Source organism: Gallinula chloropus, assembly GCF_964237585.1.
Source record: "Gallinula chloropus genome assembly, chromosome: 3".
NCBI lineage: Eukaryota > Metazoa > Chordata > Aves > Gruiformes > Rallidae > Gallinula > Gallinula chloropus.
Window position 1 is genome coordinate 42,321,206 of NC_140087.1, and position 22,338 is coordinate 42,343,543.

The following is a 22,338-nucleotide window of genomic DNA, read 5'->3' on the forward strand; positions in this document are numbered from 1 at the left end:
TCCAGAATGTTTAACAACCTGAGTTTTAACATCTGAAGTTAAAAATCTGAAGGCACATTCTGTGGTGCCTCTTTACAGCTCCAGTATAAGGAAATGTGTCTCTTGAGCCCCTGTAGCCTGGGAAAGATTGGAGGAGCGGAGGGTCATTTCATTGACTTGAAATTACAGAAGAGCAATGTGGTAGAAGAATGGGAGGAGAACAAAGGAGAATCATGTTTGTCATAGGCTGAGGCACAAAGAGGACACCCAGCAGACACATCACACAAATCATGACCTCCCGTGGGACAATCAAGAGGAAAGCTAAGCAGGAGCTCAGTTTCCACTGCATCTTGATCAAAAAGTAAGGATAAAAGCCAGAAAGAGCAGGCAAAAGACAGGACGCAGGGACCCACAACACATCAGTCTGGCAGTGTGACACAGGTATGTGCTATGCACAGCCACGTAGGTGCTTCCTTGTCTGTCTCTCTCTTCAGTCTGGGGGTCTGAAGGTAAAGCCTGCTGGCCAACTGTAACTGAAGGTGGCAGCTTATGGTAGAAGGTTGTTCAGGATTTTACAGCCTCCAGGATTAAGTACTTGCCTAGTAGTATTACAGGGGAAATTGGGAGATGCATTAGAGAACTTTCTGACACCTTTCCTGTATTTAGAAGGTGGCTGAAGGTGGCAGGGTGGTCCAAGTGCTCTGTGCTTTCATGCTGAGTATTACACCACTGTGGTAACTTTCAACAGTGCTTCACACTTTTACAAACACTCACCTGGTTCACAGTTTCATGAAATAGTTAAGGAATAAGGGGTTTTATATTTATTTCTGGTTGAAGGGTGAAGTCACGAACAGAACAACATTTACTTCCTCTGTTTAAATTTACTTTGCTTTGTTTGCTTTGTTTGAAACTGAAGCTCAAGGCAGAAGGCTTTGAAGCTTACCTTTGGTTAGTTATTTTAAGCAATTTGTGGGCTGTAGCAGAGTAGGAGGGTATCACTGGCAAATAAGCTTTGTATTTTTGACAGGGTGTCTTCTGACATTTCAGTAAGTTGGATCCTTATGCAGCAGAAGGACTGATATGTGTAGCAGCATTTCTCATATGTGAGCTGCTGCTTCTGGGAAAGAAACTCCTTCCTTCAGTAGTACGGCAACTTTTGCATCATCTTTGCAGCATGAGAAAAAGACCTACTGGCTCAGATCCTGCACATGGTAACATCATACAGCATGTCCAAGGGACACACCATTGATTCTGCCTGAGGATTTGTTGTCAATCTTTAAAAATCCAGGTTGGTGTAGGTCAATTGTTTAAGAATATTTTAAAATAAGAGCAAGATAAGCAATGTGCCAAGACAAATTGTTCACTTTCTCAGTGACAGTTTCCCCTTCTCCCTCCTCTCCAAAGGACAGAACCTTAAAAGGGAACCAGCTTCTATTAATCTGTACATGTATCTCCCTGCAAGGTCTGCAGAGGTCTCAACCCAAAATACATATAAAACTCCCTCATAAGTTCATAGTCAGTAAATCTACAAGAAAAAAAAAAATACGTTGTTTTCTTTCTGAAGTATAAAGTCATTTGGCATCCTACACAGGAAAGATTTTGACACAATTACCTGTAAGACAATTGGCCATTATAAAGAGGTTTTTTTAAGTGGAACTTATCTGGAAAGGATTGTTGCTGATGTGCAAGGCAGAAGAAAGTCTGAAATGGCTGTCCTTAAAGCTGTGCCAGGTCTGCAGAGCTAAGACAAAGGATTTTAGGTTGACATTTTCACCTGAAATGATTGAGGAATAGGGTAGGAATATGTATTTTAATAACAACTTTGCTGTGTCTCAGTAACACTGGATAAAGAAAGTTAGAGAGGCATTTCAGTTCTGGGATGGGCACTGTGCCATGGCCTGGAGATGGAGAACAAAACCAAAGACACTTATTTGTGTTTGCATCGAGTTCCACTGAAATTAAGTCAAGTGTACCTATTCCTAAAAGCAGAACTTGGTTTAGGAGCACATGCATTTTGGGGCCTGATTATAGAAATAAGCAGAGTATTCCAGAAGAGGATACCATGGTGTATTCAAAATATCCCAAACACAACCCTCTGCACTGTGTGATAGCTTTTATCCTGGAGAGTTCATACCCAGTTGAAATACCTTCTTCTTGAAATCTGTCTGATTTTCTTATGCCCTGAAAAGTATGAGTCAAAATATATTTTTAGCTGGTCATTAGGCAGTTTTGGGGTTTTATTCCTATCCCATATATTTGTATCACATTACTTATTTTTCCTACCTTATAAAAGCTGTCAAACTGATGAATGGTGCTGCTAAAATTACTTTTGCTTCATATTGCTTCTAAAAATACCTTATTTAAAAAAATATGAAAATGGATGACTAGTCTTTAGTTTAAGAAGTGTAAGGAGGTACTGCATGTTCAACATTAGACTTTTCAGACTGTTTCCTCGCATAATTATCTTAGTGTAAATGGGATCAGTTCTGTAGCTCACTTAAGCATGGAGTGTTTGTACCTGTAAGAGGAAGCTTCCCAGAACCATACTATAGGTGTCCATCTACTGACGCTCATAAGAAAACTTATTTGCAGCTCCTGATGATGTCCAAGAGACTAGCAAGAGGAAGGGGTGGGGAGAAGGGGGATGTGTGATTCCTGTCTGAAGTGCTCACTGAGTGTAACCCTTTCACTGGATGTTTGTTGAGTGAAATCCTTTCCCCCATGACTAAAGCATTTCATCTTCACTTCAGTACAGACACATATTTCACCCAAGAGGTTTTTCCACTGATGCTAATTACTTTTGGATCATACTCACTGCATGAAAAAATTGTCTTGGGAGACAGCAGAGAGGTAATTTCCACTGCTAACAGCTCTTCAGAACAACTAAAACTCAAATCCCACCTTACTGTGTTTGTAGTATTATCTTTTGATCTGGTTTTAATATTGTCAGCATTTAAGTGTTTCTACCCTTTGCTGCCATGTAGCCTGCTTGCAAACTAATTGACGTACCCTGCAACAGCTTGCAACAGCCAAACTCTGCTTCTGTCTGCTCTTGTAAGGAGAGATTACTTATATGTCATCCAGCCTTACAAACTTGCTCACTTTTCTAGATTTCTGGAATACATATATCTTTCCTTGCAAAGACACTTTCTTAGCCTGCGGCCCAAGGTGGTGACAACGATCTCCTCCTTACATACCTTTGCCTGTGAGGTTGTGGATAATACATGGCAGGGCTGATTTCTCCCCAACACTTGGCAAGAAGCACCTCTGGTGCCTGTAGGTCCCTTCATTGGTAGCTGACTGGAAACATGGGGGGCCTGGGGGGGCAAGTTCCACACACCCTGCTTCATTTGGATTCCTGATGACCCAGGAAACAAAAGAACCAAAGGGCATTAAGTTGTTTCAAATATTAGCCTAAAGTACAAACAACATGTTTATTCCAGTAAAGGGTGGTACTCTGGATGATGGAAAACTAAAACCAGAAAGAGAAGTAGAAAGCAGCAGCCTGCAGTGTCCACTGCTGCCCTTTCTTACCTAGCAGAACAGGCAACTTTTGCCACTCCGATTTGCTCTGGAAACTCTCCAAGAATCTTAACCAACCCTGTTCCTGGTTTTGGGTTGTATTCTCATGTCTTGGTCTGTTCTCTCAGATCTGCCACCTACCAGCAGGTAAATTTTGTGCCTATGAGCAAAAGGCTGTGGTGAGGCAGTCTTTTACTCCCTTCTCTGGCACCAACCTCTGAAATTACAAAGATGCAAATACAGCTGGACGTTTCTTTCTCCCCAGGCTTCTCAATGTTATAATCCTACTGTGTTGCTCAGCACATTCCTTCAGGTTTGAATGGCTACTGCATTTTGTGAAACAGTAACTTTGCCAGTTACCAACGGTAACTACATTTCCAGGACTGAACCACATTTATAAATCACCTGTCTGAAATATTCACTGTGTGAACTCTAGTGCACTCACACTCACTTTCTGTTTGCTTTGGGTTATTCCAAGACAGCACACACAATGTAAACCAATACAGGCGATGCTCTTACCAGCATGTTTTCCACACATCAACCTCCCCACACTTTTGGTCAGTGACTCAATCCCATTGCAGCATCGTAGCCCTTTCTGTGCTGAGTCTCTGGTAATGTGGCTCCATGCTAACAACAACCATGCTTGGCTGCCACAAATGAAAATAGGCCTAGCAATGCTGCACAAACCATGGCTTGCCACAGCTCTAGAAGGCATAACTGAGAGCACCAAATTCAAACATCTTCAGTGTGATTCTGATTACCAGATGAAATGGCTGAGTGAGGAGGAAAAGCCCTGTCAAGCTTTGTGTGACAGCCTAACACATTTCGGTGACTTTGAGTTCAATTCTAGCACTTTGACAAAGATGTTTCATAAAAGGCAGAGCAGCACTTTCTATTGCCTTTGTGGTAAGGATTAAACCAAAGAGAAGTATGTGAGATAGACCATATCTTAAGTGTAAAATAACTCACTATACAGTATGTCATTGGCAATCATGTGCCTGTGTGAAGATCTTTTACAATAGATTTCAATATGTCATATGTGCAGGATTAAATTATGTTCTGAAGACCTACACATTTTTCATATTGTTCCTGTATCTTTATTTTATCTGAAGATCAGGTGTCAGGTAGCTGTTCACAGCTGAGACAAGTCTGCATGCTTTATCCTCTTGCTCTGGTTCTTTCCTTCTCCACTGGAAACTTGCAATTTCCAGCACTCCCAAGGTTCCAATTCACTGCTGAAATAATAGTGACTTTATCAAATGCTTCCTGCTTTGGCACACTTTCTCTTCCACTGTAATCCCATGGACTTCAGTAGGAACTGAGCAGCTGGTGAGTTACCCAAAGTAGCCTAAGTCAGGAGTGATATTTCCACAGATTTCAGCAGCAGCCTTTCTGTTGGATGCAGTGGAATGTGGATCTCACCCTCAAGACCAGACTGCAGATGCCTTACTCCCCAGGGTCAATGGAATACAATGCACAGCAGGCTTGTGGGCTTGTGCAGATATGCTCAGGAAAGTCAGGACATCTCCTGGTGCAAGTAACAAACTGAGCTTCAAAAGGTGAGAACGGAGCCTTTGTGCTCCACTGTAATCCTTTGATCACATCCACAGAAGCAGTAGAGGGAGGTACACACTCACAAATTCTGTCTAAAATCGCTGTCAAATGCTGTAGGAGTCTTGAGGTCTTCACCTGGGATGGCTGCGCAAAGCCTTGTCCATATGCAGCTCCCACGTGCCCAAGCATACACATCTCCTCTCCTCACTCCCCAAATGCTTGGAAGAGGCTTTTGCCTGCGCCAGGTTCCAGTGCTTGACCTGGGGAGCTGGAGACACCTGTTCTCTCTGTCACAAAGGAGCTTTCTAAACACAGTGTAAGGTGCCCAAGCAGATTGTTTTGGACGTGTGGAAACCGTATCCACACGGTTTTCCACATATAACAGTTCATCCCCAGAAGCATGTAGTTTCCTCACCTCCTGCTGTTTGGAAGTCCAATCCATGTCTTAGTTTGCAGGCATCCAGAGTCTCACCATAGTACTGCTTTATTTGAACCTCTTGCTTATGAAAAAGTAATGTATCCATCTCACGAGCGTTAAAAGGTGTGCTGGCATGAAGTAAATGAAAACAAGTGTTTTGTAGCTAAGCAATAGGCTTCATTCTTGATCATAAACATGAAAACATACTTATAAATAAGAATATTTTAACAGGAAGACATGATATAAAACCAAAGACATATGTGAAATATTCTCATAAACTTTTTTGAGACACCTCTTAGCTGTTACAGCTGAGGGCTAATCAGCAGATCCAGGAATACTGCATTATATACTAGAATGAATTGTGGGCTCTCTGCACACAATCTCTGTGTTGGAGTTGTGTTAACAACTTAAGAGTTGTCAGGATGACAATGTGTACAAATGATATGTCAAAGCAATTCTAGGACTGCTGATTTTTTTATTAATCCATTCAGGGAAATATATTTGCAGCCTGTGTCGGCTAAAAATGTGCTTGAGACATTATAATGGATATAATGAATGTGCTTGTAGTATTGTTCAAGCCTCTCTAGGTTGGACTGTTCAGAGCCTCTCTTCATGTGAGAAGTAACTTTTTACAATAGCCATATCCTCCTGCTAATTACATTGCAGTCTCTTTCTGTCCTAGGCAGAATGATTTGTAATGTGAACATTTCCTCCTTTTTGTCGGGAAATGTGATTTACATATTATGAAAGGTGATATCTGCAAAGCATTTTGGTCTCATAAATATACTTAGAAGAAAGCAGCCACCTCTCTATCCCTTAATGTTAAAAACATTAAAATGAGACTTGGTATTCTGAGCTCCTTTTCTTTCTCTGACTTTTGTCAGAGCTATTAGCAGGACTAACCACATTCAGTCAGACCACAAAATTTAAAGTAGCAGCATAGTTCTCCATAACTATTAATCCAAGTGTAGGTGTTGTGGACAGTTTTGGCCAACTTTTCTTGGACCAACTTCAGCAGGAATAGAAGAAACACAAGGTGGGGAAAAGAGACACAGAGAATTTCCATAGAGGGTGGAAAGATAGAGTTGTAACATTTAGAGAAGCATTACGTAGGAGAGAGCAAAGTGATTGCAGGGGAAATAGAAAATGTTTTTGGGACTGTGGTTCAGATTTCTCCTGTTTGTGTTCTCTTGTAAAGCAAGAAAAAAGGGTATTAGTTTTCATTACTTGCTCAGAGAGGCAGAAGCTGTGAAACTGAGAGTAGTATTTTACACATGGGGCAAAACTCACCTGTAGGACCCCTGCAATGAAAACTATACTGAGACTACATAGAACTCTGGAGAGGGTGGGACTTTTTGGGTGGAATTACACTGTGCTCCTAACAACTCCTGAAAACACGTGCTCAAGGGTTAAACCAAATCAGTGTTGTACAGGGAGGGAGGCTAATCATCGTCAGTAAAGCACTGGTGCACATTCTTAGCTTTAAATATCTACTTAAACCCACTCAGCAAATCACTTGGTAAGCAGGATACGGAGCTCTTATTCGGCATTTTGATTGTGTGCCTGGGCACTTCTCCATAGTATGAGGCCTGGAATTGAAACATGCTGAGGGGTAATGTCAGCAGCAAGCATACTCTCCATGAAACTATAACTCATGCAATACACCAGAAAAGCCTGTAAAGTATAGACATAACATCTGAAAGCAAGCCTTGCATTGCTGGCTTCAGCTGATGAAACCTCCAGCTTCCTAATCTATGTGGTTATTATCAGGAATCAGGGAGCATTACTGACATGGAAGATATTATTTTGTGCCATGCTCACTTTCCTTCTTCCTTATGAATCTGAGGCTCAGTTCAAGTCCTTTTTCCGATCCACAGCAAATCCCTAAGGTTCCTTCACATTTAAATATACGCTGAGGAGGGAAAGTCTGAAAAGAAAAATGAAAACCACAATAAAATAGGCCCTTGCTTGAGATTAATAATAAACCATTCTGACTGTTTCATATCTTTTGCATTATCCACAGTTGTTTTGCCTCTCACGTCCAGGTGTATTTTCCCTCCTTCTTATTCAGTGTCTCTTTTACTTAGGCCTTGGATTCTCCTAATCTTCCTTAGTGCTGAGTAGCAATTTTTTTTTCTGTAAGCCTGGAGGATCTTTTCGGTTCCCTTTCATCCATCTATATTATCTGCAGCAGAAGTAGCAGTGATTCTAATTATGGAATTTCTGTAGTCATTAACATTTTTTAAATGATCTTGTTTCTTCTTTGAGATGGTCTCATTCCAGCAGCAGATAGTCCCAAATTCCTCTCTATTACTGGATAATTGTTAAGCATTTGGCATTCTGCACCTGGTGGAGTTTCAAAGAACCCCCATCCACCATTTGGTACATCCATGGGTACCACTTTTCTGTTGATTTCTTTTTAAAATGTAGTTTCTTCATGTTTGTGTGCAGTATACAAGCAGGCAGGAGAATTTGAGAATGCTAAGTGACAAGAGAAGCAATAATGATTTCTATTTGTTCTTCACTGCATTTCACCCCAAAGTTTTCTAAATATTAAAACAACCCCACCAAAACCAAAACAGAAACCTCCAACCCTCAGAGCCAATCAGGCAGTCATTGGCAGATATTTTGGGTATCAATTTCATTGTACCAAATGCATTGTGCTTACTTTGGTTTGGAAATAAAAAAGAAAGCATAATTTCTCCAGTCAAAACACATGAAAAACACCAGAGATTTAAATACTTTCATAAACCTCATGCTGAAGAGGGTAAAAAGACTAGAAGATGGACAGGAAAGGCAGAGAGCATAAAGACACTGGTTGTTGCCAGTATATAGTGACATGCACACTAATATTTACATCTTGGTGACTTTGAGGGACTTCCCCTGAAGCAGAGAAAACAATTTTCATACTACAGACTATCTGGAAGTAAGACCAGGCTGCCTAAACTCACTGTGCAGCTCTGCACAGGCAAATGTAGTCATTTTGTTGATCATGCAATAGGATGTGGTATCTCTTCAGTTAAAAACTCTTTTCAGGACATTCTGTTGCAAATGCAAAAAAGCAATTAATAGCAGGAAGAATAAAAATCACAGTGAAATAAATAAAGGTGGGTTTTTTTCACTTTGTATGCAGTGACTTAGGAAAGGGGTGATAGGTGGAAGTGGAATATCCACACCCCAAGGTAAAGGCTTTGTCAATGAATGTACACTGCTGAATACTAATTCTGGTGGCATTCAGTGACTACGGCATGTGATGAACAGATGATACTTCTGTGTAAGGGTGAATTGTTTGAGATTCTTCATTAGCAATAAAATGTGATGACAAAGTTATGTTTCATAAGATGCAGAGGATATAAGGCTGTAGTGAGATTAAAAGGTGCAGCTTGGCTCAATGCTAATGTACTCAGAATGATCAGATAGCCTGTCATTATCAAGGTGTTGGAGTGGCCGTATGATCCTCTGCAAGATGAAGAAGGCTGCTTTTTAAGCAAAAGGACTTAAACCAGCCCTACTGCTTAGGGATTTAGGCAGTAATAAGACATTAAGTGGCAGTTAAATTGTGTGAAGTGTAATGTAGGTGGTATGGATTAACTAAAGTGCAAACAGCTTATTTTCTTGTCTTTATGTATATTATACACTGCTAGAGGGCAGAGAGTAAGGTCAGAACTCTTTAAAAAATATATTGGTGTTAACTTAGATGAAGCGGTGACTATTATCATTGTTCTTGTTTTACATACACTGAAATACAGAAATTAAGGGCCCAGTTTCATCTAAATGTATCCTTCTAAAAGCTAGAGTTGTAGTCTGGGGGATTTATCTGTAGTGCTTCTGCAGTTAATGGGAAGAGACTGGCCTAAGGAATCCATATCTGGATCCTGTCCAGACAGCAGATACTTTCTTATTTTTTAAAGTAATTTTCAAATAAATCTTTACACTCCTGAAATAATGAAATGGATGCAAGCTATCTGTGAATATTGGTTTGGATGCTGTTTTGTACTGAGCTCTGTTGCATTTATCTCAGCAAAGCCAACTTGCATTCCCAATGTTTGCCCTGTTAGTATTTCATGTCCTCCCTTTCTGTAGCTTTAATTGCACGAATAAGTTCTGTACGCTTCTGCCTGTCTTCTGCCTTTGAATTGTTATATTCAGCTGATGCCCTGTTTGCTTTGTCAGACACCAAAATATCATTCAATATATGTCTCCCACAAATACGCCTTCTATGACCTTATTTTACACAGTGATTATGAGTAGCTCTTAAATGCTGGGATGACAAAAACTATTCTGAGTTCCTGGTTAACAAAACCAAGCGTCTTTCCTCCTGTTTGACTGGCAAGAACTTATCTCAAGCTTAGTCATGCAGTGGTCATAGCTCCTTGTAGATTTAAAGCTGTGTTTTGATCCTTTCATCTATTTCACACGAGCCTTCCAGGCATGATTCTGCTTCTCTGCTCGCAGCCTCCTTTGTTCACCTGAACAATCTGGAAGAGAGCACAAGATAAGATTTTTGATGGGGAAAAGAAACCCGGAAAAAGTTTGTCAATTCCCATATATGATCTTGTGCCTGGGGAGTGTATACGTTTTTTCAATTAGGGTTTCTAAAGTTCCTTTAAATACACTAGCTATGCCCAATATGGTGATTAAAGGCTTCAGTGAATAGGGCCTGGGAGGCCTTATAACCTTTCAGTCTCCTATAAATGCATTTCCTTACTGCTTTGCCCTTCTTTTTTTATGTGATTGTTATTGTTGTTGTTTTCATCCTCTCTAAAAAGTCAATCTTGGAGAAATGCCATCAGTGGGGGGAAGGCTGAGCAAACAAGCAAGTCTTCTGATAAAGTTCTGCTTTATTCCTAGAGGTTTCTGAAAGAACTGGAGAGTCTGGACTCAGCCTAAAGCTTTATTTTTTTACATCTCCATGCAATGCTCAGTTTGTTTTACATTTTGCACTGCTAATACTAATATCTAAGCCAGGTTTAAATTGACACTGAAGAGTTATTTCTTTTCAGTGAGTTACTACATGACACAGCTATAGGTTATGTGCAAGGTGTTTTATACACAGATCATCAGAAAAAAATTGCTTGGCAATTGCACTCTTTACTTCCATTAGGTGGTATGGGACCTAGATTTATGTTTCAAAGCCTTGAGGAACCGTGTGTGGCATTGCTGAAGGCTTTAGATATGCAGCTGCCTGGATTATTATGCATATCTGAATAACAAGGCCCCAGACGCATTTGCCTCCTGCCTGTAACTGCAATAAAAGGTACTTGTAATTTTAATTACTTGGAGCAAAATTCAAGTGATTTGTTAATATCAACAGAACCCTAGGACAGAATTATAGTAATGTTTTATATATACTTGGAGGAATGCTGGTGGAAATAATATGCAGGATATAAATCTGCTTTTCCGCTGCTTCACAGTTCAGTTGAAATTAACCTGAAATCCAGACCTGCTTCTACCTGGAGTGGGAGAGGGAAGAGGAGCACAAACAGCTGCCCCAGAGGGAATGTTTCATGGTCCCAGACTTCAGAAGAATGATGCTGCCATCAGTGCAGAGGCTGGAGCCTGCCTGATGAAGGTTCAGTGCAGGTGAGAGGGAGATAGATAGGCCGTCCCTTGCTCTCAGGTGCCCTACTCTACCGTCATCCAGGCATCTGCCCAGTCCCTAGCAAAGATTGGAGCACGCCTCATTCTACTGCAAGTGACACCAGGAGCTGATGTTCTCCTAGGGTTATGCTAAAACCATAGGGTACCAGCCAGGGGAGCCTTGGGTGAAGTGCCAGTCTCCTCCCCACTTCCTCCTACTTCATGTCCACATGCCATCCAGCCAACACCCTGTGGCTGTATCAGACAGGTTTGCTTTGCGTGATGGGAGGGATACAATTCATATGGATTCTCCAAAGAATTTGTCCTGCTGGCTGCTATGAAAGGATCAGGCTGGAGCCAAAGAACAAGTTGGGAGTCTCTTTACACAAGGGTGTATGTTAACCCTAAACAACACATTACAGAACAAGGATCTTCCTTGTAATAGCATCTCTGCTTTTAGCAGTTGAGATTTTACTCCAGCTGAAAGGAACAGGATCTTTGGCTTACCCAGGCTGGTTGTGCTCTCTTTCCTTCTCTACCTTGGATATTTCTGCCTAATGTTTTGCCTAACGTATCATGACCCTACTTCCATCTACTCTATCAGCTAGTATTTTTAATTTGGTGCTTTTTTAAAATTTACTTTTCTTTTTGGCTGTTTTATTATTGCTGTTTTATCAGCAGTGGTGGTTCCGGTGTTGGGTGCATTGAGTGCAATGGCAAAGTTCCCATTAGTTCAAAAGAAAATCAACTGAGTCATGGGGATGTAAAACCATGTGCATAATCTTATTACAGATATCCCTGGTACTGTTAATTAATGATCCAGATTCATTCCCCAAAAGCATTAACCAAATCCAGTCTAGAAGTTGAGGGATTAATGATAAGCAGCAGCAGGTCTTTATAAAGAGCTGTCTTGTTATTGTGTAAAATTCAGGGCTTATAGCATAGAATGACACATCTTCATTGCTTACAGCCATTGTCACGTAAGCACAAAACTTGAAGTTTCTACTCCAGCATTTAAAAAAAAATGGTCATGACTATTTTAAGAAAATCTGCGCAGATGTAGCAATTCCTGGCTAGCAAGAGACAGCAGGAACCCTTTACACCTGCTTCCCTCCTGTTCTGAAAGAGAAAAACAGACCATACACGCCAATGGAGATTCATATCCCAAGGAAGACTGCAGAAATCTCTGCATTTCACAACAGTATGTAAATTGCAAACTCCTGGATGTTGGCAGGAACCGAGCTGGCAGAGGATAAAAGTTGTTTATAATACAGACCCTGCACAAACAGCACAAATACCTCATCCCCAGGTGGGTGGGGGGAAAAGAACATACCTGTAATAAATTTGTATGCCATAGTATAGTCCCTGCTAAAAATAGAGAGGAGCACAAGGGTGACTAAGAGAAACCATCACTCCCTCTCTGGTCCTTTCCTTGACCTCCGTCACAGACCCTTATGCTGTGGTTTCCCTATATTAGCTGAAATCAAAGGCAGTCTACTAACCATCTCCTCGACATCTGGTCAGTGTGCACGGCATTTTTTAGAAATAAGCTGATCCCTCAAATTCCAATCTGAATTAAAAATCCCCAAAAGTTTTTTGCTAATTTTAGACTAAACACAGTCATCTAGGAGAACATAATGTTACAAGCCTGCTTTGTTTATTCGAAGTATTTGTATTAGAACAAACCTCCCAGTTTTCCTCAGACTCCTGACTGTTTTTTGAGGGCTGCTACAAGCATAATTTTACATTCTAATTAAAAGATCAAATTCAGTGTAAGGTTTTCAGGATTGCAAGGTATTTGAGGTATATGATACTCTTTCCTGCCTGTGCATTCATCTGACATGGCTGCACTGAAATCTTTGGAATTATTCTGGTTTTATGCAGTTAAAAATCTCCTGTTTCCATGGCCCTTCATATAAAGTGTCTCCTTTCCAAAGGGACATAGCAACCTTCCTAACCTTCAGACATGATCTGGAGCAGACAGCTTGCTTCCTATCTTTAACTCCCCTCTAATAAAAACTCCCATGGCCTTGAAGCAGCCCAAAGAACTTGAACTTTCTTCATGGCATTTTCCATGATGACTGTAAGATCATATACCTTTGCTGCGGGTATTCCCCTGACAGCATATTGCTCAGCAATGCACCTGTGAGGTTAAAATCCAGCATTCTGTAAAGATGCTGAAGCTATTAACAAACACCTAAAAGATGAAGAGAGTTACTTTCTGATCTACAAAATGCTCTATCACTGTCATTTCAAAAACTCAGGTTTAGTGTGTGACCTAAAGATTTTAATAATTACTCTTGCACGAATGTCAAACAGCAGCAAAAATACATTCACCTTCTGCACTAGTAATAAATTTGTCCTCTTTATTAAGAAAGGTTGATGAATTATAAGTAGTAAGGTTGTTCAGTATGCTCCAAGTGTTTAATAACAGTAACGCTTCTCTGTTCTCAGGGCTTTTTATCATGGGAGCTCAAAGGCCCCTTCAGGAAGCAGCCAAGTGATGTCCTGGGGTACGCATGCAAAACTTGCGGCAGAAACTTAACGGGTGCCCCGTGTTAGGGTAATGGCAGAGCCTGAAGCGGAGTGGGAGGATTTCAATGCCACCCTTAATGTAACCCAGTGGGTGCTTTTAGGTTTTATAATGTGTGCTCCCACCGCAGCACTCTCTCCCGTTTCCTTTTCCCAGTGTCCTAGTATCGTTCTGGGAATCAGGCTTATGCTGCCATCTCATATTTTAATAAACCAGCTAGGGCCCAAGTTTATTAATATCTCCCTTATTAGCAAGTGAGAGAAGCCCCATAAAAGAGAGAAGTAGCCAGTAGGCTCAAGAAGAAGCACTTAGCCTCTCCAAGTGTGGGACACTGGAGTGATTAGGATTGCAGGGTAGGGCGGATATAATTACAAAGCACTTGGCGCTAAAAGGTTCATCCTGTATAATGCTTTTTAAACAAAATCCACGCCTGCAGGAGGGACTCAGTGTGTCAGACTGGATGGCCTCTCTGAGGGCAATCAGCACAGCTACTCACCCAAAGTGAGAGGTCCCAGGAAAATTAACCTGTTGCTTACAGGGATCTGACTTGCGTCCTGAGGATTAACCCAGAAGCCTGCTCCGTAGGACCTCACTTGGAGCTCCTGTAAGGAGCAGGGCAGGCTTGGAAAATTTGGGAAGAGGCGGCACCTAGGGGATTATTTTTCATCCTCCTCTTGAATTCTTCTGGACATAGCACCAATAGCATGCACGGGCAGCAATGTGTAACCCAAGAGCAAAGGGTAGGAGAGCTAGAGAGGTGCTGAGCTGCCAGATGGCTTCAGCGAATTTACTCTGAAGCTGTGAACTGTGAAGTCTAAGATAGCTCCAAAAATCCCAGTACTCGTTCTTAAGGGGTTCTCATGGAAATAAACAATAAATTGAAAAAAGCCCAAACCCTACCAGTTAAATGGTTTTTTTCTGTTGTCTGAGTAAGTTTATAACTGGCATTCAGTTCATCTTGCAAGCTTTTTAGTATTAGCACTGGGAGAAACCTGACAAAGGAAAAGAAGACACGAAGGAGAAAGAACACAAGAAATGGTGACATAAAAAGTAAGACGACAGACAAAATACAGAGCATACAGAGGAGAACAGGAAAAAAGTAATTGTTTAAAGTGTTTAAAATCAGCCTTCCTGGTAAAAGGGCAACACAGGAATTGGTCTGAACCTGCTGGCTCTTATGCATCTTCAGATTTTAGATAGACAGCAGTTTTCTCCCTGGCAAGTATCTGTGAGGTTACTGCTGTAGGCTGGAGCCCTCTCCAGTCCAAAGGCCACAGGGAGTGCTTGCATCCTACCTAATCTTTAGTTAAATCAGCTGTCACTGCAGCTTAAATTTGACAGATGTTGCACTCTTTATCCCAGAGCATGTCCATAAAAAAGATGATTTGAAGTACAGAACATATTTGCTTGGAAGTGTCTTTGCTGTTACTTCCTGAAAGATCTTTGGATGTCCCTTTTTCTTTTCTTTTCCTGCCTGATACTACCTGGGAGGGCAGGGCAGAGTTCCGTAAATATTCAGATGTGAAGGAGGGAAAAAAGTGATTCTGTCTTCAGTCTCGTGGTCTCTACCCGTGTCTCTGAGGCCAGGAGCGTGTGCTTACTTGCTCAGTCAATTCTAAAAGAACCTTTCCTTTGAGGGCAAAAGCTTGCTTCACAGATTGAACTACTATTTTTTATTTCTTCCCCTTCTGAGCCCATCTCAACAACAGAATTTTTTTTAATCCTGTTTTTAGGTTTTAGATACCATGTGTTTCAACTTCAGATTGTTTTCACCTTTTTTTTTTTTTACAGTGCTAAAAGTATGAGCTACTGCCAGACATGGTCTCCTGGCCTTTGCATCTTTACTAGAAGAGTCAAGTCCTCCTAAGCTGGGCTGTTACAGCAGCAAAGGTTTAGCACAGCTTACACGCTGTTTCTGACAGCAGAAAACATGCACAACTACGTTTAAATGCACTTCACATCCAGTGCTTTACAAAGACAACTGGCCAGGAGTGGGCTGGTGGGGAAGAACGCAGAGGTGATGCCCAGTTACTTTTAATGCTGCATGTATCCTGGATGATAAAAGGGTTAAGAAATTGTTGTTACTGAATTGTAGATATTGGTGGCATAATGACGTATTACATAGGATTTGAGATCATTAAGGTCTCATAGTTAGGCAGCATATGTGAGGAAAAGCAATCGCCTGATAAACCCAGGAGGGTCATTAGAAAACTGCCAGTCTGTTGGGACAGGAGGCCACTACTTTCTCTCCTCCAGCCAGGACTGCACAGGGAACTGCTAGCTTTAGGAATCAACGTATGAAATGGCTAAAAAGTGACAAGAGACAGAAGGAGGGGTGATGGAGTTGTCGGGAGCAGCTAGTGAGGAGCAGCTTCTACCAGGCAAAACTGTTGAGCCCGCTGGAGTTCCTGGGGAATGACAAACTGCAGGAAGGCAAACAGGCATCTTAAGGGTTTTGCTGGTTTATTCCTTCTCAGTTTCTCCCGTGTTCCCATCACCAGAATCAATAAATGCTACATATTTAGGTAGTCTGATCGCTGTATTTGTTGTAGATCACAAGTTCTAAAGGCAAACCTTGCGGATGGCCTCACCACACAGTCACAGTCGCCACATGATGTGCTGTTCCTGAGCCATCTGGTCCAAAAGTGGGCACTTAGCCTCAACTGCAGCTGTAGACAGGCAAAGGTCCAATGCCCATCCTCTGAAGGAGATACCTGGGCATCACGTAATTGTGACAAAAGCCATGTCAGTTTTCACTGCATTCTTGGGCCACTCACCTTTAAACACCCTACTCTAAATCTACTGTCGGTCATAGGAGAATCGATGGCCTTCAGAAAATGAGTAGTGTTTCTCATATTTCTCCTGCATGTCTGTTTTTGAGGGGCTCTTTTCCCCTGTGTTGCTGAAGTCAATGAAGAACTGAGACTGAGTGACTGCCCTTGACTCCCGGCAGCATCAGACAGGTTTGAAGCAGCTTGGCATATATCTGATTCCCTTGTAAAAAGGCTTCAGATCTTCACAAAACTTCACAATCCCATACCTGCTTGTGGGCACTGAGTTAACTTTTCTTTAACATTCAAACTAACATAAAAATTGACAAATTGCTTCCCTTCCACAACGTGTTTAAGACATGAACGTTTCATGTCAAAATCCTAAGGCACGAGACTGGCAATTAAAGTTATGCAGTCCTCTATTGAAACTCTCAGGTGGGTTTTTTTTTATTCAATTTTGTGAAATCCACCAGGTTTATTTAAAATGCAGCTGTTCTTTAAGCACAAAACCAGGAGAGTTTCTCAGAAAATATTGAAAAAGTTAATATTTTATGAGATTTAGAAATAAAATTCATCAGTGCTGTCTTTTCCAGTAATCCCTACAGCAGTTGTAAACAGAAGATTAAAAAAAACACACAAGGAAGATATTCCTACCAGGATTTTCCCTCTCTGTTTAGGAACTGTTGGATATATGGTCATACATACAATCTGCAGCCTTTATGGACACCTAAGGTTTGACTTACCTGTAGTGCTGTGTGTCGGATGAAATTTGGAGTGAAGGCATTTAGGTACAGCAGTCCCTGTCCAGTGCAGCCTGGCAAACACCTCTAGCCAGGTGGGTTCCCCTTCACTGCCTTGTTCTGTGAATTCAAGACATGATACTGAAAGTAACTGAACTCTCTTGGAGTCCTTACAGCTAGGCTGATATTGCAGAGAAAGACACGCATGTAAGCAATACAAGGAGGAGTAACAGTTTTGAACTAGAATAGGGGAGATTTAGGTTGGATATACAGGAAAAAATTCTTCAGTATGAGGGTGGGAGATCACTGGATGCCCCGTGGTGGAGGCCCCATCCCGGAAGATATTCAATATCAGGCTTGATGGGGCTCTGAGCAACCTGATGTAGTGAAGATATCCCTGCTTACTGCAGGGGGGTTGGACTAGGTGACCTCTAAAGGTCCCTTCCAACCTTACACATTCTATGATTCTAAGACTGCATATAAATTTGACAGAAATGTATAATTCTTCAGAGTGGAGGGTAGCTGTGAGTGTAGCAGACGTGCAAAGAGTGGTGGATGCTCATCAGACAGTGCATCGAAATGCAGATTATTTGGGTTGGAAATGTGTGTTTGACATCTATGTTTTTTTAGTCAGGAAATAAACAAAGTTATTAGATGGTGACCAACAAAACTAACACAATATTCATGGGCAACAAGCTCCTCATGAACAGACTAATAGTATTTGTGGAAAATATTCACCAGATAACTTCAATAAAGCTACAGGAAAGGAAGACCTGTTCCTGACAGACTGTGGGCAGTGTAGGTTTCATGTGTGTATTTGACTCCTGGCAGATTAATTCATTCTGGCATGAAATGGAGCCTATTAGGAAATTGGCTACACGAGTAGAAGTCCACACTCAATTTCCTTTAGGGTTGCTAAGCACAACAATTATTGCCCTCAGTAGTAAGGCAAGCACTTAAATTAATAAATGTCCTATTAATGGGTACACTAAATACAAAAATGTCTGGACTGGAAAAACACCAACTGTGCTCGCTACCAACTGGGCACGGTTTTCACATTGGTTAAACAAACTAGCTAATAGGATTAAAGCCAGAGGTTGTAGCGCATGTAACTGTGAGCATTGGCTTTTGTCTTGGATCTGCCTTCCTACATTGATGAGAAATCTTTCGGAAAAGTGGTGCTGGGTGGTGTCAGCACATGCGCACGTAGGTTTATGAGTAAAATACCTAACCCAATGACCATAATTTCTTAATCTCAAATGAAGACAGGTAACTGACTCTAACGAATCGAGTTCCAAACCATCAAACTACAAATTCTCCAAACTGGGCAAATTCTAAGTCTCATCCTGGATTTTTAATCCGACCTTGCCTTTTTCACATGAGAAACATCGTTGTTCCAGATTGGAAATGGAAGTCTCCTTTCTCCAGTTTTCAGGCTTTGAGAATTTCCTCTCCCCATTTGTAAGCTCTCTGCAGCCCACACACCCACCAGCATCTCCTCTGTTGCCCCTCAAGTACCAGAGAGGCATTATAAAGGCAAAAACGGCCATCAGCTTGAAATTTTACCCTGCGTGCATCAGTTTTGCATCGCTTGTGCTATAAGGTGCTTACTGCAAGTCAAATTAAATGTAATCCAGCAGCAAACGTGTTAAGGCTGAGGGAGGTGGAAGGCTGCAGCGTGCTACAAGCTACAGAAAGTAACAAGGCTGCTGCCAAATGCAGCTCTCACTGTAGAGTCCCCGGAATACAGTCCTCAGGCACCCTCAGCTTCATTAAACAAACACAGCTTTTTGTTATTGTGATATGTGGCTGATATTTTTATGTGCAGCGTAAGACGGGGGCCCAGCGCGGATCTCTGGTGTGCGCCTGAAGGGCAGCGAGAGACAGCAGAGACTGACGGAGGTATAAAGCCCCGGGACCAGGGTCGATCCCAGCTGTCCCAGACTGCATCAGCCCCAATTAGCTACACTTCACACACGCGCCGGGAGAAAGACTTCCCAAAGCCCTCAAGTGGTTGGATGTCCCGTCCCCAATTTGAAACCAGGCGTAGTTAGATACTAATTGTCCTCCGTGCCTTTGAAAGCTTCTCCAGGTTGACTAACACTGGGGAGAGGAGGCTTGAGTGCTGCAGCGGCCACGCAAGGCATCGTCAGAGGAGGGAGGAGGACAGGAGGTTTGAAGGCTTAGATGCCTCTGAGCTCCCTGGCAGAGGTGTGCTGGTCCCTGTAAGCAGAACACTCAGGCACCAGCCTCATCTAGGCAGGCAGAGGCCCGGCCGGCCGCAGGGGGTAATTACTGCCATGCAGGTCTTTGGCGTTTGGAGTTCCAGGCTTAAATAAAACATCACAGGCGTTGCGGCTCGGCAAATCCTGCACTACTAAGTGTCTGCAGAGTTAAAACGATACACCCCCCCCAAAAAAACCTGCCTTGTGTTCAGTGTCACCCTCCAGGTGAGCAGCACCACCCTCCAAGTGAATATACTGTACTTGCGGTGTCTTTCCTTTAAAAAATAAGAGAGCATAAACCTTGCAGAAAGGAAAGTGTGTAAGAGCCCAGCAACAAAGGCTTTTTCATAAATATCCTTTTAATTCTCATCAATGTCCCATTGATTACAAGGCACAGCCAGTAGAGAAGTCTGTCCTGCCTTGTGCAGGACAAGTAGGACCTCTAGGAAAAGTAGGTAAAATTTGGCTGTAAAACACTGAGTTAGTAGTTTCCCGCTTACATAGCAGAGGCTCAGGTGATCCTGGGAGGTAAGCTCTGATCTGAAGCCAGTCAGGGTTACCTGGATTTGGTTCTTCTCTGGTGTTACCTGGATATCTGAAGCTGAGGGAGTTACTTCAGTTCTGTGGCTGTATTTTACTCACCAGTGAGCCTGAAGTTTCTTCACGGAGGCAGTGCAGTGAATTAACATTTTATAACATGCTTTGAAATGCTCAGATGAAAGGCACTGCGACGTTGCAAAATGTTTCGCGGACAGAACCATGTGAGGTGAGATCTGCCTCTTTTTATGTAACTTCTTACGAAGATCAGAAACTAATTGGACTTCGAGATGAAATAGTGCAGTGAAACAAGATGGAGCCACAGTCCCCAACATGCAGCAGCACAGGAAGCTGAACAGATCAGAGAATTCTACTAAGGAGGCCTGGAAATAACCATGAACCCCCCTGCTTTTTCTCTTTTTTTTTCTTTAATTTGACCAAGCCAAGCTTTTGAAAGGAGCCCCATGATTTTTCTTTTTTTTACAAGGTTCATCCCAAAGGCTGACACAGAAGAGGCATAGGGAATGCATAGAGCTTCATCAGAGTGCACATCACCAGATGAGACCTGTAGTGCAAGCTAACAGTCTGGATCTGACCCACAAAGAAGTCTTGCCTCTTGAATCCAGAGGGCCGGCCAGCCGGCACAAGTAAGGCGGTGTTTTCCCACGGTTTGCTGAACAGCCTGTCGGGGCTGCTTTTCAACAGCTAGTATTTGTATCATTAACAAATACTTTGGAATGTCTGTGGAGTATTGATGGCTGCCTATTCTTGTTTGCCAAGTACACTCAGTTCAATTTTCCCAAATCTTAAGAAATCCCGAGTACTTGCGTCTTCGTCTGCTGACGCATCTCGTTTCTGGACACGGTGAGCGTGCCAAGCATTTGCATATGCACAGAAAGAAACGGCTGAGAGCAAAGGGCACCCAGCTCCCCGTGCTCGGCAGCTTGTGGATTCCGATCCTTTGCCGATAGCGATACAACTTCTTAGCGTGTTTCATATTTATTTATTAGAAACAGTTCTCTCCAGGATCCACTTGTATTAAGTCTTGTTAATTAACACCAGTTAGGCTGTCACATATCGAAAGAAAGGTACAGCTACTATATGTTGTTGTTATGTCATGACAGGGGGGGTGTCTTAAAATTATTTGGGGGGGGGGGGGAAAGAGGAACCACAATAAAAAGTTCAACAAATCACAGAATTACAAGGTTGGAAAAGACCTTTAAGATCATCAAGTCCAAAGGTTCTGTCCTATGCTAAACCCTAATTACCTGATCTACCCTTTTTTTAAACACGTCCAGGGATGGTGACTGAACCCCCTCCCTGGGCAGCCTGTTCTAGGCCCTGACAACTCTTTCAATGAACAATTTTTTCCTAATATCTAATCTGAACCTACGTGCATGCAGCAGCCAGTTGTGAAATGCCACGTTTTCTCTTAACTTGGGCGTGGGTATGGAGGTACGTTGTTTCCTGGCTCAAAAAGGCATTTTTGAGCTGTGTTAAGGAAGCTGTAGAGTATGGTGCTGCGAGTATTGGAATGTTATTGATAAATCAATGGCGCGTCCTCATCTTGAGCGCTGCGTCTGATTTTGGTCTGCCTCTCAGAAAGGGCACAGCGGGAACAGAAAGGCAGTGGGAAGGGTGGCAGGAATCACTGAAGGCACGGCTGAAAAATTAACACACAGCAGTGACTGAACCGCAGGACAACAAAGGAGGGATCTCGTACGGGCAAATAAAAAAAAATACCATGTTTTGGAGAGTGAAATTACCCGTTTCCATAGGACAGAAAGGAGGACCCGAGGCAGACCATGAAAAGCCGGGAGCCCTTTCCGGCGGCGCAGCAGCCCAGCCAGACGCACGGGCAGCACACCTCGCCGGGGCCGGGAGCCCGGCTCGCTCCGGGAAGCCCCGGCACACCAGCGGGGAGCGGTGCCCGCAGCCGCATTACGGCCCGGGCTCCCTGCGTGCTCTGCCGGAGCGGTGCCCGGGAAGGCGCCCGCGGCCCCGGAGCAGCGCGCACGCCGCGCACCGGCGCTCCGAGGCCGGACCGCGGGGCAGGAGGCGCCCGGGGGCTCAGCAGCGTCCCTCGCCGCGGCGTCCGGGCGCCACCCCCTCTCGACCCGGGGGGGCGGCCACGGGAGCCCTGGGGGCGGGCGGGGGGGGGCTGTGCCGGTGACGTCGGGTTTGCAGCAGCCCCGAGCGGCAGCGGGCGGGCGAGCCCCAGCCCCCGCCGCCGCCCGGTGCTGCGGCAGAGGGCGGCGGGCCGGGAGCCGTACCGGGGGGAGCGCCGCCGAGGAGGGCTCCGGCGGCGCCAGGATGTAGGCGCGGGGCGGCGGGGAGCTGCCGCCGGCGACGGGCTCGCCATGAAGAAGCACTCGGCCAGGGTGGCCCCCCTCAGCGCCTGCAACAGCCCCGTCCTCACCCTCACCAAAGTGGAAGGTAAAAGATGACGCCGGGAGCGGGACGGGGGCACCGCCGCGGG

The 22,338-nt window shown here is 43.3% G+C and overlaps 1 protein-coding gene across 2 annotated transcripts in view; it reads left to right on the plus strand.

Annotated features, from left to right (window-relative positions):
* The window catches only part of SLC35F3 (solute carrier family 35 member F3), a gene marked incomplete at both ends in the record, with an annotated part of 174,873 nt that overhangs the window by 87,193 nt on the left and 65,342 nt on the right, over positions 1-22,338 (plus strand). The window contains one exon of one of the 2 annotated variants that reach the window (XM_084261682.1): positions 22,220-22,295. The exons of the other annotated variant lie outside the window; for it this stretch is intronic. Coding sequence (XP_084117808.1) covers positions 22,220-22,295 — 76 coding nt within the window. Of the gene's footprint in view, positions 1-22,219; positions 22,296-22,338 lie in introns of those variants that run through there. 2 annotated transcript variants of the gene reach the window in all.